This window comes from Cajanus cajan, chromosome 10 (genome assembly GCF_000230855.2).
Source record: "Cajanus cajan strain Asha chromosome 10, NIPB_CcT2T_4, whole genome shotgun sequence".
NCBI lineage: Eukaryota > Viridiplantae > Streptophyta > Magnoliopsida > Fabales > Fabaceae > Cajanus > Cajanus cajan.
The window spans coordinates 18,486,612-18,503,759 of NC_138526.1; the positions used below are offsets into that span (position 1 = coordinate 18,486,612).

The window sequence follows — 17,148 nt, forward strand, 5'->3', positions numbered from 1 at the left end:
GACGGATAAATTCGTGGTTAATTATCTAATTTAATTTTTATTTATCATAATTACTTATAAATTAATTTTATTATTTTTAAAATAAATTATTAATAAAAAATAATTACCCACGGATTTATCCGTGACTAATTATCTAATTTAATTTTTATTTATCAAAATTACTTATGAATTAATTTTATTATTTTTAAAATAAATTATTAATAAAAAATAATTACTCATAGATTTATCTGTGGGTAATTATCTAATTTAATTTTTATTTATGATAATTACTTATGAATTAATTTTATTATTTTTAAAATAAATTATTAATAAAAAAATAAATACTTATGGATACATCCGTCGGTAATAGCGTCGGTAATTTCGTGGGTATTTTTGATAATATTTTATTTATGGATACATCCGTCGGTAAATTGTTATATTTTATCATTAAATTTTTTAAAGTTACAGATGAATTTTTTTCCCATTTATTATGAACAATGTTTTATACAGATAATCCATTGGAAATATCTGTCTGAATTATCATAATTTTCCCATGGAAAAAATTCGTGGGTAATATCCATCTAAAATTTCAGACGAAAAAAATCCGTAGGTAATATCCGTCGGAATCAATTATGTTTCAGACGAGCACATATTCGTCGAAAAAATCTGTCGATAATGTTATTTTTCAGACGAATATTTATCCGTGAGAAAAAGTCTGTCGGTAATAAGTGTTCTTTTGTAGTGGCTTTATCATGGTAAAGATTGAGATTTTTTATTCATTTTTCATTTAAAATAAGAAAACTACTTATATGATGTTAATGAAATGATGACCTAAGAATGTACGGAAGGGTATTAATTTCTTTATTTTTTTTATTATCTGCTGTTTATTTAAAATTCCAATGCTCTGTTAAAAACAAATAATGCAAACAAATAAATGCATACACATATGCTCAATCAACATATACTCATGAACAGTCGCGTTCAAATCCATGGGTTGGGGTCCCTGTCAAAGAGAGTGTGTTTGTATAGGACGGTTCTAATTATCCTCACTAATCTTTAAAGACTCCCAAGGTGGCCCCATTATAGGTTCCCGATATCTCTGTTGTGTGCAAAGGTTTGTGTACAATTGTTTAATTCAAACAAATGTGTTAAACACACATACATATATTAAAGCCAAATAAAATAAATACATACAAAGGAAACAAAGTAAAGGGAACAAATATTTGAATTATTATTCTTATTTTGCTAATTTAATCATTTATTTGGGTTTGACCCTCTTTAAGCTTCTCCACTAGAGTCGCCATCTGTTAGAACCCGAAAAATTCTAATCTTGCCCAGAGATGGTTTGGACTTCTGTTTGAAAATTTCATCAGTTAGAGAATGTCCAGAAACTAGAATAATCCCTAATCAATGGTTTTAGAAAAGAGTTCAAAGGAGTCACCACCGATATTTTACTCAAAACATCAAAAAAAGAAAATATTTTTGAAAGTCAATTATGGCCTTCATAGCTAGAATTGGGTTCAGGGGTTGGTTACGTGTAGGAAATGTATTATGCACCCTACAACGCCCTATATTGGTACCTATGATGAAATTAGAAAGATAGACAATAAGAGTTTGAATACTTAGTCCCATTTATTGATGGTTATTTACATGCTTAATTTAAAATTACACGACTAATCCTAAGACATCTACGTGGTTGCTTTTATTTATAGTAATGCTTTATAATAAAAATAATAAAATGGTAGAGAAGAAAATTGATGGAAATACCTCTTGAATGAGCTTTTATAAAGTGCTTCCAATATGATAGATCTGAGGCATTTTTTGGCTGCCTTGCACACTACAATTCACCTCACAATTCTCAAGAAATACAAAGAGAGGGGGAAGAAATTTTCGCTCCATTTTTGGTACTTGGCACTATGCATGAGACCTCTTATTTATAGACATCAGGTTTGACTAGAATGGTCATTTTGGTACCTGACCTAGGATTTTTAGACCTTTTTAGTGAGTTGAAACGACCCACTCCGATTTGGGAACGACCTATTCCGAGCTCCTTTTTTAGCCTTTTTATGCTTATGGGCCTCTTGATGTTTGTTCAGGTTTAATCTGGTGTCACGTTGAGCCTTCAAAGTCTTCTTGCATTGTTTTGGATATTCGAGACTAAATTGGGTGTCTATAGTGGGCCTTGTTCCTTTATTACCAATTAGGTAATACGATGGCTAATGACAAATTATCTCTTAACCTCATACTATCTTTGTTAGTTATGCAAATTGTCATATTAAGGTTCGATAATGTCAACACCTTGTCATTTTTGGCTTCGACCTAATCGAGAGGGCGAGGGTCACTATTGTGGACGAGGATCATATGCACCTCGACGGCCAAGACAGTCGAGATACTCGAACCTGGTGTATCGAGTTGTTTGAACGTGTCTAAATACATCCAAGTGTCTTGGCCACTAACATGGCCAAGAGATCCGAGCCAATTCGCATGGGTTGATGGGGTCATACATAATACATCTTGGTATGTCGGCAACCGACGAGGCCGAAAGGGATGAGATAGCATGGCCGAAAGGTCTCGTGTTGAGTTGGTTAGGTATGTCGCTGTGTACTACGTGGCATGTCACACAGTGTGTCACGTGGCTCCCTATTCCCTTCTAGTACACACTCAGTTTAGTTTTTAAAAGATGACAGAAATGACTTATAAATCCTTGAAATGATTTTATGATATCTGAATTCCTAAATTTTAAATTTGTTATAAAAATTAATTCTTCTATTATACTTAATTATTAATTTTGTTAACTTTAATCGGTCAACGGATAACTGTCACGCTGACGCTTTTTTTTTCTCAATTGATTATTTTCTTTCTTAATTTATAGGATAAAATGGAGTAACCGAATAGAAGCTGAAAATAATTATTCAATTATTGGCATGTACTAGTACCACGATCATATACGACAAATATGTATTCCTAGTTGGCTTACGTGACACCACAAAACCAAGGCATATGGCATTGGAAATACCACCTTAATCGTCTCATTACGCAAATGTTCAAAAGAGGTGGCAATCTAGAACCAACTCCACCGAGTCAAGAGTTCCCACGGCTCCTATAAATGGTTCACGTTCGAGAAAATTTTTTTTAAAGGATCCTTCAAGGAGTACTTGGTCGTTTTGTATTTATGGCTGAGCAAAAACAACAAGGAACTAATCCTGCTCAGGAGCAACCAAATGAGCCTTTGCCAAGTGACTGTTTATCTCGCTCTTTCTAAATACATAAACTTGTTGATTTACTTATTTATTTTTTATTTATTTCTTACGGACATACTTTTTCACAGTTTCTTTATTGTTAGTTTGAAAAATAGAAAAATTATTTCATTTAAAGTCATTGACCTTATTCATGAATAAATAAATTTCAGTCAATTTTACCTAAGTAAGAAAAGTTTCCTGAAAAGAATTGTTTTTCTTTTTAATATAATTAAAAAGTTTAATAATTTTATATTATCATTACTATAATTATAAATTATACCTTCAATCAATGAAAAAACACTTTTTGATATGTACTTTTAATTTAATAATTTGTTTTAAAAGTTATCAAATATATATATATATATATATATATATATACATATATATATATATATTTATTTATTTATTTATTTATTTATTTTTATCTCTCAAATTTAAAATTATTATTTTTAATCTATGTAATTTAAAAAAAATAATATTTTAGTCTCTTAGATAACCAATAATATATTTAAAAGATACATATTGAGATAGTTATCTAACTTCAATCGGATTTAATGTAATATTTTTATTAACAGAGACACCAATAGATAAATTTTATGCAATTAACTGATTTTCTAACAAAATTTGAATAGAAAAAACAAAACAAGATTTTTTAAAATTACATGATTTAAAAAAACTAATTTTAAATTTAAAAGATTAAAAATAAATTTATCTTAAAAGTAAAGGATTAAAAATATATATAATCCTAATATCTTTCTTCCAAATATATAGTGTGAAGGAAAATTGATTCACTAAGGTACCAAAATATGTTTGATATTGCAGGGTCATTCAACCAGCTTCTGGGGACAAACAACCCTAGAAAAACAAGTTGGCCTGAGCTGGTTGGTGTCACTGCTGAAGAAGCAGAGAAGAAAATAAAGGAAGAGATGAGTGGGGTTGAAATTCAAGTGGTTCCTCCTGGTTATTTTGTCACTGCAGATTTCAAGCCCCAGAGAGTTAGATTGTACGTGGATGAATCTAACAAAGTCAACAGGACTCCAGGAATTGGCTAATCCATAATCTGCAAAATATCATTTAATATTTCAATATTTCGTGGCTCTTTTCTTTGTTTTGGCTAAGACAATATCTTCACGTGACTTGGTCAATGAAATAGTAGTGTATTGTATGGGTTGACAACAATCTTGGACTATATTTTGATATATTCCTCAACAAATAATGGATTATGTTATCTCTAGACCAATAACGATTATTAATTATTGTGGAAAATCTGTTCCTTCTATAGTAAATATTGTTCTACTTAATCAATGTAGAGGAATGTAAAGGAGTAAATTACCGATCGACTTAATTAGGTGGTATACCGATGAAACATTCCTTTTAACCGTTAGATCAATTAATAATAAAAACAAATAGTTGAGATGATTTACTTGTTACAGGCAAATTTTTAATATATTTAATTTTTTCTTATAATTCTTTTTCTCGTGTCATCTCCTCCCAACCTCTACTGTTCTCCTGTAATTGGATCCAATTTTGTTACTTTCGTTTAAATGTTTTTGTTATCTTTTTCATCGATGAAACTCGTAGTATATATGCAAAGAAAATGGTTTTGATTATTATTTTTTAACTCCTTTGCACCACACTTACCCTGACATTTCTGTGAGTTCGTTGGCAAACATTATTTGCACTACTACTTGACTTTTACATCAGCATTGCACTATGACGGCTTTCAACAATTTCTCATCGAAGAAAACTCAACCCAAAAAGAAGCATAAACAATAATAAAAACATACCTAAAACCCAAAACTTGTGCATGCCATATATCCTATCAATCACGACAACCAATGCATGAAAAAAAGAACAAAACAGCCAGAGATATGCAACACCAAAAAAACAATAAGCATAATGGTGCAAACAAAGAATAAATAGGAAAAAAAATAGCCCAAAAAGTTTTAAAATAGCATCATCAAAACCTCCATAAAGCCACATCATTGTGTTTTGTAACACCCAAATCTTTATTATTATTATTTTTGTTAATGGCATTTTCGTAATTTTAATAAAGTTATAGGGATATTTTGGGTTTCGGAACGGGCCGTTCCAAAAGTGGAACGGGCCATTCCAAATGTTGAAAATGTGAGGTTTTTGTAGTCCCAGAACGGGCCTGGAACGGGCCGTTCTGGTATGGAGAACGGGCCGTTCCGGAGGGAGAACGAGCCGTTCTGCTGAGATTAAGAACGGGCCGTTCTGGTTTTAGAACGGGCCGTTCTGCTTTTTGGGAACGGGCCGTTCCGATTTTGGAACGGGCCGTTCCAGTTGAGAAATTTGCACAAATTCGAAGGATCCGGAACGGGCCGTTCCGAATTCAATACGGGCCGTTCCGGGTACACCAGTTTGCCTATAAATAGGGCAGGGGGGGTGAAAATTTTTATACAGAGAAGAAGTGAAATCCTAGAGAGAGAAAGAGAAGAGAGAGAGAGAGAAAGAGAGAGAAAAGGAAAAGAAAGAGGGGATCCAGAGGAGGAGGTCCTGCCCAAGTTCCAACTCCGCCTATCCAGGTAAGGGGGGGGAGTGAGAACCTCGCTCAGGGGTGTGGGGATAATTGTTGGATAGTTGTTTGTCGGATTGGCCCCCAATCCCTTGCCGTTGTTCTGTCTGATTTTCTATTTACTCTATTTTGTTCCTTGTTGAGGATGCCGTTGTTCTGTTTGATTTTCTATTTACTTTACTTTGTTGTTTGTTGAAGGTGCCGTTGTTCTGTTTGATTTTCTATTTACTCTACTCTGTTTTTGTTAAAGGTGCCGTTGTTCTGTCCGATTTTCTATTTATTATACTTTGTTCTTTGTTGAAAGTAATAAATGAGTATGAAATTAATGTTAATAATAAATGAGTTTTAATATGAACAAAAATGCTCTCTGGGAATACCTATGCGGACCTTATGAGGAGTATTGATGACATGACCATGTGAAATATGGACAAATGACATGAGACCTAAGAATGGACTATTGAGACAAACTATGATTATGATACTATGACAAATAATGATATGATGTACTAAATGAAATTATGTAATAAGTTAAATGTTGAGTCCATGAGATTATGAATGTATGACATGCATCATATGCATATATTACTCCAGGTGTGCCGCTGAGGCCGCATACCCACGACTAATAAGGTGTACTTTATGGTCACCCACGATGTAACATGCTAACAAGGTGTACCTTATGGTCACCCACGACTAACAAGGTGTACCTTAGGGTCACCCACGATGTAACATGCTAACAAGGTGTACCTTAGGGTCACCAGTGATGTAACCAGGTGTACCTTAGGGTCACCAACGATGAATTGTGAATCTTCCGTATGGCGCCACATGCATGCATTTATGAGTTGAGTCCATGACATCATAAGCATGATAAATGAGTATATATATGTGATATTGACTATTTATGTATTGTTTACATGTGACTTATATATGTTGTGTGTGTGTGTGTGTGCTATCTAGCAGTTATTTCTGCACCTGAAACTGAGTGAGATGTTTCTCACTCCCTTGTTGTTTTTGTATATGTTTTAAATTGTGTTGCAGATGATCAGCATCATGAGGATGTTGGTGATGAGGCTTAAAGGCTTCAATTGGGCATGCTCTGATAGGATGTGACATCGGGGCATAGTTATTTTTAGTTTAATATGTTATTGTTTTAATAACTTTAGTTTCTCTTCTTTGTAATTTCTAACGAAGAGATAACGTAGATAAAGTTTATAATTTAAGGAAAATGTATGTTAAGAATTGTAATTTGAACGTTCTTGATAAAAGACCAGAATGAATATCTTTATTTATATTTTATTACATGATTTGGAAAATATAAATTGATTCCTAACCAGGAGGCACTGCCACCTTTACTGGAGTTAATTTATATTTCCTTTATTATTATTTGTATATATATGATTTCTTGTTTTTCACTAAATTGTATTGAAAATCTTAACTTCTTTTCTTTTATAATTCTTTTACACTGTAGTTATGATTTATGAGTTACGAATGTGAATCTTCTACCTTGTGATATTTGAAATATTTGTCAACTATGAAAGATTTTATTTACCCAAAAAGAATAAAAGAAATATTTTATTGTTACATTTGTTGTATATTAATAATGGGGTAGAGGGTGTCACATGTTTTATGGGTATCGTAAGAATAATGCTTCTTTGATATGTCTCTCACATCATCGATACAACTCAAATATAAACATAATTATGTAACAAAAAATATAGAACCCAATTTCATTCAAGATATCCAAACTAAAGACAAAAGTCTACTAGAGCGACACAAAGAGTCCTGGAGGGCCCAACGCATTAGACAACGTTTTTATTCTGATAGTATCTCTTGTTACAAACTTAATGTTGACGATCCAATCGTTGAAGTAAAATACCAATGTATTGAGAAGATGTCATCAAAATTTCAGTATGATTCAATGGTTAACAAATTCTCTACAAGCCTCACACTACAATTGGAAAAAGTATCACGTATAGCCCCTAAGGGCCCAATAGAGCGCCTAAACGGACCCAGATAGCTCCGAAAGGCCTAGAAAACTAAAAAAACTAATCTTCGCGTTAGGAAGCATTTTTGTTCTGATAATATCTCTCGCTACGCACCTAATTTTAACAATTCGACCATAGTAGTAAAAGATCATTGTATTTAGAAGATATCATCAAAATTTTAGCATGATCCAACGGTTAATGAATTCTCTAGAGGCCTTGCACTGCAGTTGGAAAGTAGGAGTCTTATACCAACCAACGTTTTTGTTCTGATAGTATATCTCATAGCAGACCTGATTTCAATGATCCAGCCGTTGAAATTGAAGATAAATATATTGTGAGGATACAGTCAAAGAACCAACACAATCTGACAATTAACAAGTTTTCTAAAGGTCCTGCACGATGCCTAGAAAAATATTGTATTTTTGTAAGATTTAGTCCCACATCAGACAACTCTCTTATGCTTTTGCCTCCTAGATAGCTATATAAGAAACCCTCTAGCCAAGGGATCACACACCTCAAGCTAAATAGCTTCCACCCACTAGTACAAAAAAGGTAATTTATGTCTGTTATTTTAAGCTTTTTACGTCAGAAAAAACTCTGACGTCAATGCGGGAGACGTAAATTTACGTCGGTTGTGAAAACCGACTTAAATTTACATCGGACATTGCCAAGATTCGACGTAAAAAAGTTGTAAACAAAAAAAATATAACGAGTGCAAGTAGAATGGACCGTTTTGCTTGGAGAACGGGTCGTTCTGCTTTATAGAACAACCTAGAAGAAAAGGCCAACAACCCAAATAAATAGAACAACCAAAAGACCGAATAGAACAAACAGCCACAATAGTAATGCGAAGCAAAAAGGTGTTAGCGAAACCCTGATTCATACCTAAGCTGAACAGTGTGCGGACGAGTAACAAAGAGTTCACCCCACTCTGCAGAAGACAAAAAAAATGAGTCAGCGACAAAGGAGAGGGAGAGGGTTTATACAAAGAAGAATCTAGAAAAGTGATGAGATCCGAGTGAGTGCGTGCGTGCGTGTGCCTCCCATGCACTCTTCTTATTCACTTTCGCTACTTTTTTTACGTTAGACCTGGTAGGATCCAACGTAAAATGTAAAATCTATGTCGGTTGTATGTTGTGTCCGATGTAGATTTTACATTTTATGTCGGACCCTACCAGGTCTGACGTAAAAAAAGTTTGCAAAAATTACAAAAATGTCACTGCATCTTTTTTACGTCAATTTTTATTATGTCCGATGAGAAAGAGGTGAAGTATGTGACACCCTTACTACCCCAATATATATATTGTAGTAATAGAAACTTATAAATAAATTTTTTCAATTTCGGTAAAAGGGTTCACATGAGAATCTTCAAAATTATCCTTCAATAACCACAATAATAAAAATAAAACGCAAGAGTTTTCAAAAATAACATTTACAATTCCAAATCCATATAAAAACCTATATTCTAAAAATCCTTTACCCCGATGTCACAATATCAGAGCATCCCGCAATTCCACTGTTGGCATTCTAGATGCCACTCGAAGCCGAATCTTTCTCACCTAAAACATCCACAAATCGTACGGTGAGAAAAGAAAACAATCATATGTAAAGTACATACAAACACACAATAATGTAATCTCATTACATAAGGAAATATTTACAAGAATTTCTATATATCATAACTCTATCAATCTTGCATCACTTTCACTTCATAAATCGCAATCACACCCATTCATCTCAAATCTTGTAATTAATATTATCGTTTTCACATTCTTAATTCACACAATTTTACAATTAACACTATGCCAAGGCCACGCCATAACTGACATAAGTGATACGGGTTAATTGCCTCACTCATCCCACACCATGCCAAGGTCACACCCTCCCTGTAGCATCACTTATCCAGGGGCCGTTCCATCCTTGGTCATTGATGTAAGGAACCACTGATATGAACCCAGAGGGATGGATTCGTTTTACGGATCTATCTAGGTTGGAAAGCTCATAATTAAGAAATTAAAAGAAAAAAAATATGGATTGAGGTAAGAAATGGAAGAACAACGCCACAATCCCTAAAGATTGATAAGTTGAGGAAGATTCGCCACTTTGAATTAGGAAATTCAAGGATAAGAATCAAAAGTAGTTCCTAAGAACCTAGAGAGAGAAAATCCTCTCAATTGGAAAAATATCCAAATTCTGAATAATTCATTTTCTCCCCAAACTTTTACAAATGGTTCCTATTTATAAGCTTAGATGGGCAAGATGACATAAATTCCCACTAACACTTAATATTGACTCTTCACTAGCCCACTAACTAAGCAATAAATTCCCACTAGCATTTATTTCCCCTTAGCAACCTAAAAGGCAAGGCAACCTATCATATTTATTTAATAAAATAAAATAAAACGAAAATTACATTAAAAATAAGATAATGAACTTATTAATTATTCAGTCCCAAACTACTTAATTTCCTAGTCCATTATTGCTTCTTCTTGATTCACATCAACCACAATCACATAACAATCCACACAATCTCTTACAATTAACCCTATGTCAGGGCTTCCATATTTAACATAAGTGATACGTTTGAACTGTTTTACTCATCCCACACCATGCCAGGGTCACGTCCTCCCTGTAACATCACTTACCCAGGGGCCTATGCCATCCCTAGTCATTAGTGTGAGGAACTACAATCATAATCATATTCACATCCATACAACATCTGATATCATAACTCAATTCCATACACACATCAAATAGGTCCAAAATAATGGGTTTCATACATATCAAGCAATTCACATTTTAAATCATCAATTTTTATCAAATAATATAACAATGATATTCATAAATTAATATAATAATCAATAGAATTAGCAATTTAATATAATTTTAGCATAAACAGTAAAACCCCTAATTGTTCCAAAACCTAGCTCACAGGCACTTTTCTACAATTTCGTTCTCTCTCCCAGATCATCATTCTTACAAATTATTAGCATATTTATAATCCTCAACACATACAGAATCTAATGGTATAATTAATTCCTCAAACAGAAATAATCCAATTTTTCCAAAACCTAACCTATAGACACTTTTCTATAATTTCGTTCTCTCTCCTAGAGCATCATTTTTACAAACAAATCATATATTTGTTGTCCTAAATATATACAGAATCAATGCCAATAATTCTTCAAACAAAAATAATTATAAAATTACTCATAATCCTAAGGACTCTTCTTCTACCCATTTCCCTCATATAACTCCACATATAAATAATCCTCTTTTCTCCCGTACCTGGATATGTAGAAGCTGAATCTACACTAGATCTGGTTGATCTCCCTCGCTGGGTTCCCCTCAGTTTGAAGCAGAAAGTAGAGAAAAGAAGAAAGAGAGCAGAAGAAAAGAAATCAGAAATGAGAGGTGTGCTTTTTGGGAGTGGCAAACAGCTCTATTTATAGGCTTTTTACGCCGGAACGACCCGTTCCAAATCAGGAACGGCCCGTTCTGGACCCTTAAACCATGGCTAAAAATCACATCCAGAATGGCCTGTTCCAAAACCAGAACGGCCCGTTCTGGTGTGCATTAATTACTCACAACGGCCATAATTTTAAGATCGCCCCGTTCCAAGCTCGTTCCCATTTAGGGTTAAAGGCAAAATTAATAGTCCGGAACGACCTATTCCAACTTGAGAACGGCCCGTTCTGGGCTACTAATTCACACTTTCACTGTAGTTTGGAACGGCCCGTTCCAATTCCGGAACAGCCCATTCCAAGCTACTAAATCACATACGTTTTGGTAGTTTGGAACGGCCCGTTCCAATTCCGGAACAGCCCGTTCCAAGTTATTAAATCACCCCTATCACCTTTATAAAATTACCAAAATATCCTTAATTAAAATAAAATCAAATTGAAATAAGAAAAATGGGGTGTTACAATTCTCCCCTCCTTTAAGAAATTTCGTCCTCGAAATTACTTGAAGCAAATAAAAATGGATATGACGCTTTCATCTTCTCCTCTAGCTCCCAAGTAGCACTTTCAGGTGTAACTCCTCCCCAAATAACTTTCACCAAAGGAATTTCCTTACCCCTAAGTTGCTTCCCCATTCGATCCTCGACTCTCACCGGGGTAGCTTCCACAGTTAGGTTCTCCTTAACCTCAAGATGATCCGACTCAATCACATGCGAAGGATCATGGATGTATTTCCAAAGTTGGGAAATGTGGAAGACATCATGGAGACTTGACAGATTAGGAGGCAAAGCAATTTGGTAGGCAACACTACCGACTCTTTTTAGAATTTGGAAAGGACCAATAAATCGAGGAGTAAGTTTTCTGGATTTCAATGCCCTTTCAACCCCAATCCACGGAGTGACTTTCAAGAACACATGGTCACCTTCTTGAAATTCCAGGTCCTTCCTTCTCCTGTCAGCATAACTTTTCTGTCTACTTTGAGCTGTCCTCATCCTCTCTTGTATCAATATAACCTTATCAGTGGTTTGTTGCACAATCTCAGGTCCTAAGATAACATTATCACCAGGTTCGCACCAACACAAAGGGGTCCTACATCTCCTACCATACAAGGCTTCATAAGGTGCCATACCTATACTAGAGTGGTAACTATTATTATAGGTAAACTCTATCAAAGGTAAAAGACTATCCCAACTACCCCTTGGTCCAACACACAGGCTCTAAGCAAATCCTCTAAAGATTGAATAGTCCTCTCAGTCTGACCATTAGTTTGAGGGTGGTAAGCTAAACTAAGTCTAAGTTGGGTCCCCAAAGCTCGTTGTAGGCTCTCCCAAAACCTAGAGGCGAATCTAGGGTCTCTGTCTGAAACTATGCTAGATGGTATCCCATGCAATCTCACAATCTCATCAATATACAGTCCAGCCAATCTCTCTAGAGAATACCTAATGTTAATAGGTAAGAAATGTGCACTCTTAGTCAACCTATCAACTATAACCCAAATGGAATCATGCCCTCTCCTAGTCCTAGGCAAAGCAACTACAAAATCCATAAAAATGCTATCCCACTTCCACTTGGGTATACTCAAAGGCTGATGTAGTCCTGAAGGTTTCTGATGTTCTATCTTAGCCTTCTGACACACTAAACAGCACTCACAAATTCAGCTATATCTTTCTTCATCCTAGGCCACCAAAATATCTTCCTAAGGTCTTGATACATCTTAGTTGCTCCTGGGTGAAAACTAAGCTTGCTCCTATGACCTTCCTCTAGGATCAAACGTCTACGTGTAGTGTCACTAGGCACGCACACTCGATCTTTAAATCTTAACACTCCATCTACACCCAAGGTAAATTCTCCTCCAAAACCTTGTCCTATAGCATCACGTCTAGCCACTAGAAATGAATCTACTAACTATGCTTCTCCAATTTCCCTCAACAACCCACTAGTCACCCGAGTCATACCTAATCTCACACTTCTAGGGGTCACCTCACAAGTCAAACTCAAGTCTCTAAATTGAGCCAAAAGGTCCATCTCCCTAATCATAAGAGAAGACAAATGCAAAGATTTCCTACTTAAAGCATCAGCCACCATATTGGCTTTGCCCGGATGATAACTAAGATTAAAATCATAATCCTTAAGGAACTCTAACCATCTCCTTTGCCTCATATTTAATTCCTTTTGGTCAAATAAATACCTAAGACTCTTATGATCACTAAACACCTCAAATTTTGAACCATACAAATAATGTCTCCAAATCTTAAGTGTGAATACCACAGCTGCTAATTCAAGATCATGGGTGGGGTAATTCTTCTCATGTATTTTCAATTGCCTAGATGCATAAGATACGACCTTTACCTCTTGCATTAACACTCCACCCAAACCCATCTTAGAAGCGTCACAATAAACCACAAAAGTCTTACTAAGGTCAGACAACACTAAAACAGGTGCACTAGTTAACTTCTCCTTAAGGGCTCGGAAACTATTCTCACATTTACTATCCCATACAAACACAACTCCTTTCCTAGTTAAACTTGTCAAGGGTAATGCTAACTTAGAGAATCCCTCTATGAATCTTCTATAGTATCCAGCCAATCCAAGGAAACTCCTAATCTCACTAACTGACTTAGGTGTCTCCCATTTAAGCATCGCCTCAACTTTAGATGGATCTACTGCTATACCTCCACTTGAAATCACATGTCCTAAGAAACTCACCTCCTCTAGCCAAAAGTCACACTTAGACAACTTGGCATAAAGTTGTCTCTCCCTGAGAGTTTGAAGTACTACCTTTAAGTGTTCCTTATGCTCCTCTTTAGTCTTGGAATAAACTAGTATGTCATCTACGAAGACCACTACAAATTTATCCAAATACGGAAGAAAAATTTGGTTCATGTAATCCATAAAAATTGCAGGAGCATTCGTCACACCAAAAGGCATTACTATATACTCATAGTGTCCATAACGAGTCCTAAATGATGTCTTAGGTACATCTTCACCCTTAACTCTAATTTGATGGTACCCCGATCTAAGGTCAATTTTACTAAATACACAAGCACCCACCAACTGGTCCATAAGATCATCTATCCTAGGAAATGGATATTTATTCTTAATGGTCACCTTGTTCAACTGGCGATAATCTACACACAATCTCATACTACCATCCTTCTTCTTAACTAATAGTACGGGTGCTCCCCAAGGTGATACACTAGGCCTCACAAACCCCTTCTCCAACAAGTCTTCTATTTGTTTCTTAAGTTCCACTAACTCTACGGGTGACATCCTATAAGGTGCAATAGAAATAGGTCCTGTACCTGGTACTAAGTCTATGGAAAATTCTACTTCTCTTCTAGGTGGCAAGCTAGACATATCATCAGAGAAGACATCCGAAAAGTCACACACAACAGGCAGTTCATTCACCAAAACATTACTCTCAGAATTCAAAGAAGCTAACAACATGTACACTTGGACATCCTCTTGTAAAGATACCTTAACTTGGTTGGCAGTCAAATAATCCTTACTCACTTTTTCAACAGGCTCACCAGAGACAATAGATTTATCAGCACAATTCAAAAGGACATGATTGGAAGATAACCAGTCTATACCCAGAATAACATCTAGCTGACTTAGAGGTAAACAAATTAAGTCAACCATAAAATCTCTTCCATCAATAATCAAAGGACACTTTAAACAGACATCAGAAGTAGACACTGAACCACTAGTTGGTGTCTCTACTATTAATTCAAAAGATAAGGAAGAAACAAGTAATTTTAATTTGGACACACACGCATGTGATATAAAAGAGTGAGTCGCACCAGAGTCATATAAAACTTTTAGAGGAGTTCCATTAATGAAACACATACCCTGGATTAAGTCTTTGGATTGTGAAGCTTCAGCACCACTCAAGGATGTAGACCCCTAAAATTGTCCGGGTCGGAAATAAAACTCGAAGACTCTCGAAGACCGAAGGAAAGTCAGCCAGAAGGACTCCTAGAAGACTCTGGAAGACTTTAGGATGATTGTCTGTAGGTTTAGAGGTCTTAGAGTAGCTTAAAATAAGAATATGGGAGGATTGAAGCTCAATACGGCCTCCTAGAGGTTCAGTACGGCCGAACTGAACATTTTGAACTACAATACGGCCGTACTGAACTCAATACGGCCGTATTGAAGTTTTTGAACTTCAGTACGGCCGTACCAAATTCAATACGGCCGTACCGTAGTTCAAAATTTCGGTACGGGCCGTATTGATGTCAGAGGCCGTACTGCGCCTCATTCCTATATATAGGACGTCATTTGGACGTCCATCCACACTTTTCCACACAGTTTTGACTCCCTCCTTGAGTTTTCTGGGGTTTTTGAGCAGTGTTCTGCCCTAGAAATCTCTCTGGGAGTCGATCCGACGAAGTTCTGGAATTCTGAGCATTTAGCTTGGAGATTCGAACCTAGTCGAAGGGAAATCCTCCGGATTTCCATAGTTAAAATTTTCTAGGAGGGAGCGAGCGGGCTTGTAGAGCGAGGGAACGCCAAAAAGCTTCCCAGTTTTATTTGAATATAAAAGCACGCTTCAAAGGTTTCTTCTTAAGACCTTCCTTTTACTGCTTTCTGTGTGTACATATTTAAACTGTCATCATGTAGATAGTTAATTTATAATTGCTTAGAATAAATAGGGGTAATTTAGTAATTTTGCGCTATTATTTAATAAATAATCTGTCATAGGGAACCCGAAAGGGGCGCTGTGGGGTGCTAACACCTTCCCCACGCGTAACCGACTCCCTTACCCAACTCTGGTTGTAATGGCCGAAGTTGATTTATAAAATCAATTGCCTTATCCCTTTTTCCAATGTTTTGAGTAAAACATTGGTGGCGACTCCATGAACCCTTCCTTTTTATAAAAACCGCTAATCTATGGAGGGTCCCGCTTGGGACTAACATGGATTGGTGAGCCTTTTAATAAAATTGCTCGTTTGACGAGGTCTCAGTTTGAGAATAAGTCATTCTAGCAATCCATATTTTTAAACAAATAAAAGAGTCCAACCATCCTTCGCGAATGCCGAAAGCCCGTTTCGGGCCGGTGGCGACAGATGGCGACTCCACTGGGGAAGCCTCAAGAGTCAGTCCCATTTAGTGACAGATTATTCTTAACAAATAATAGTTAAAATTACTTTATTACCCCTTGTTTGTATGATAATATGTTTTATCTATATGGCTTTAAATAACTGTTGTTTGTTTAATTTTCCGCAATTGTTTGAAATATAAATTGCACACAAACCTTTGCACACAACAGTTCCCTCTATACCCGGGGGCATGAGTGGAAAACCATAGGGAGTGGATGTTAGTACGGCCGGTTGTCGAATGGGTCTATAGGTGCCCGTAGACCGTTGTCGGAAAGCATCACTCAAGGTGATAACCATGAACTCAAGTCCGACAGTGCGTTGGAACTTTCCATCGGCTTACGACGAGAGGAATTGGGTCCCTATAATGGGGGCACCTTGGGGGCCTCAGACCGGTGAGAACAGTTAGATCCACCTTGAATATGCACTTTTCGGCAGGATACCCCTACCTCGTGATTCGCTCGTGACTGTTCGTGGATGAGTGAATTGTTTGTGCATTGTTTATGTGAAATTGTATGAGCATACATTGCATTTCTTTAAACATACAACATTCCTTTTTAAAAATAAGAATAAATAGGAATAAGAATTTTCCATTGCATGGTGTTAACATCTACCTTCATCACATTCATGTAGGTAGTTTCCCTTTTCACCCAAAAAAAATACAAAAAACAAAATACCCAAAAAAAGGAAAAAAGGGTTATTTATCCAAACCAAGCAATATCATGCATCATCTTAGGGACATCCCGAAAACATGATAATGCTTAGTTCAATAAACACAATGCATGCATATTCAACCTCATCATCTCATATCATGCATTCTCATCAAAGATCATGGAGGGATCTAGATTT

At 35.8% G+C, this 17,148-nt stretch overlaps 1 protein-coding gene across 1 annotated transcript; it reads left to right on the forward strand.

Moving 5' to 3' along the window:
• Positions 1-3,056: 3,056 nt before the first annotated feature.
• LOC109817815 (subtilisin inhibitor CLSI-I) lies at positions 3,057-7,053 on the forward strand. Its single transcript, XM_083065715.1, has 3 exons — positions 3,057-3,215; positions 4,041-5,767; positions 6,793-7,053. Exons 1-2 carry the CDS (start codon positions 3,152-3,154, stop codon positions 4,268-4,270), a joined length of 294 nt encoding a protein of 97 aa, XP_082921841.1. The 5' UTR covers positions 3,057-3,151; the 3' UTR covers positions 4,271-5,767; positions 6,793-7,053.
• The last annotated feature ends 10,095 nt before the right edge of the window (positions 7,054-17,148 follow it).

Coding starts and splice junctions, on each gene's coding strand:
- LOC109817815 (XM_083065715.1), top strand. CDS start 3,152: ATGGCTGAGCAAAAACAACAAGGAACTAATCCTGCTCAGGAGCAACCA. Junction 3,216..4,040: donor ACCAAATGAGCCTTTGCCAA/GTGACTGTTTAT, acceptor TTGATATTGCAG/GGTCATTCAACCAGCTTCTG.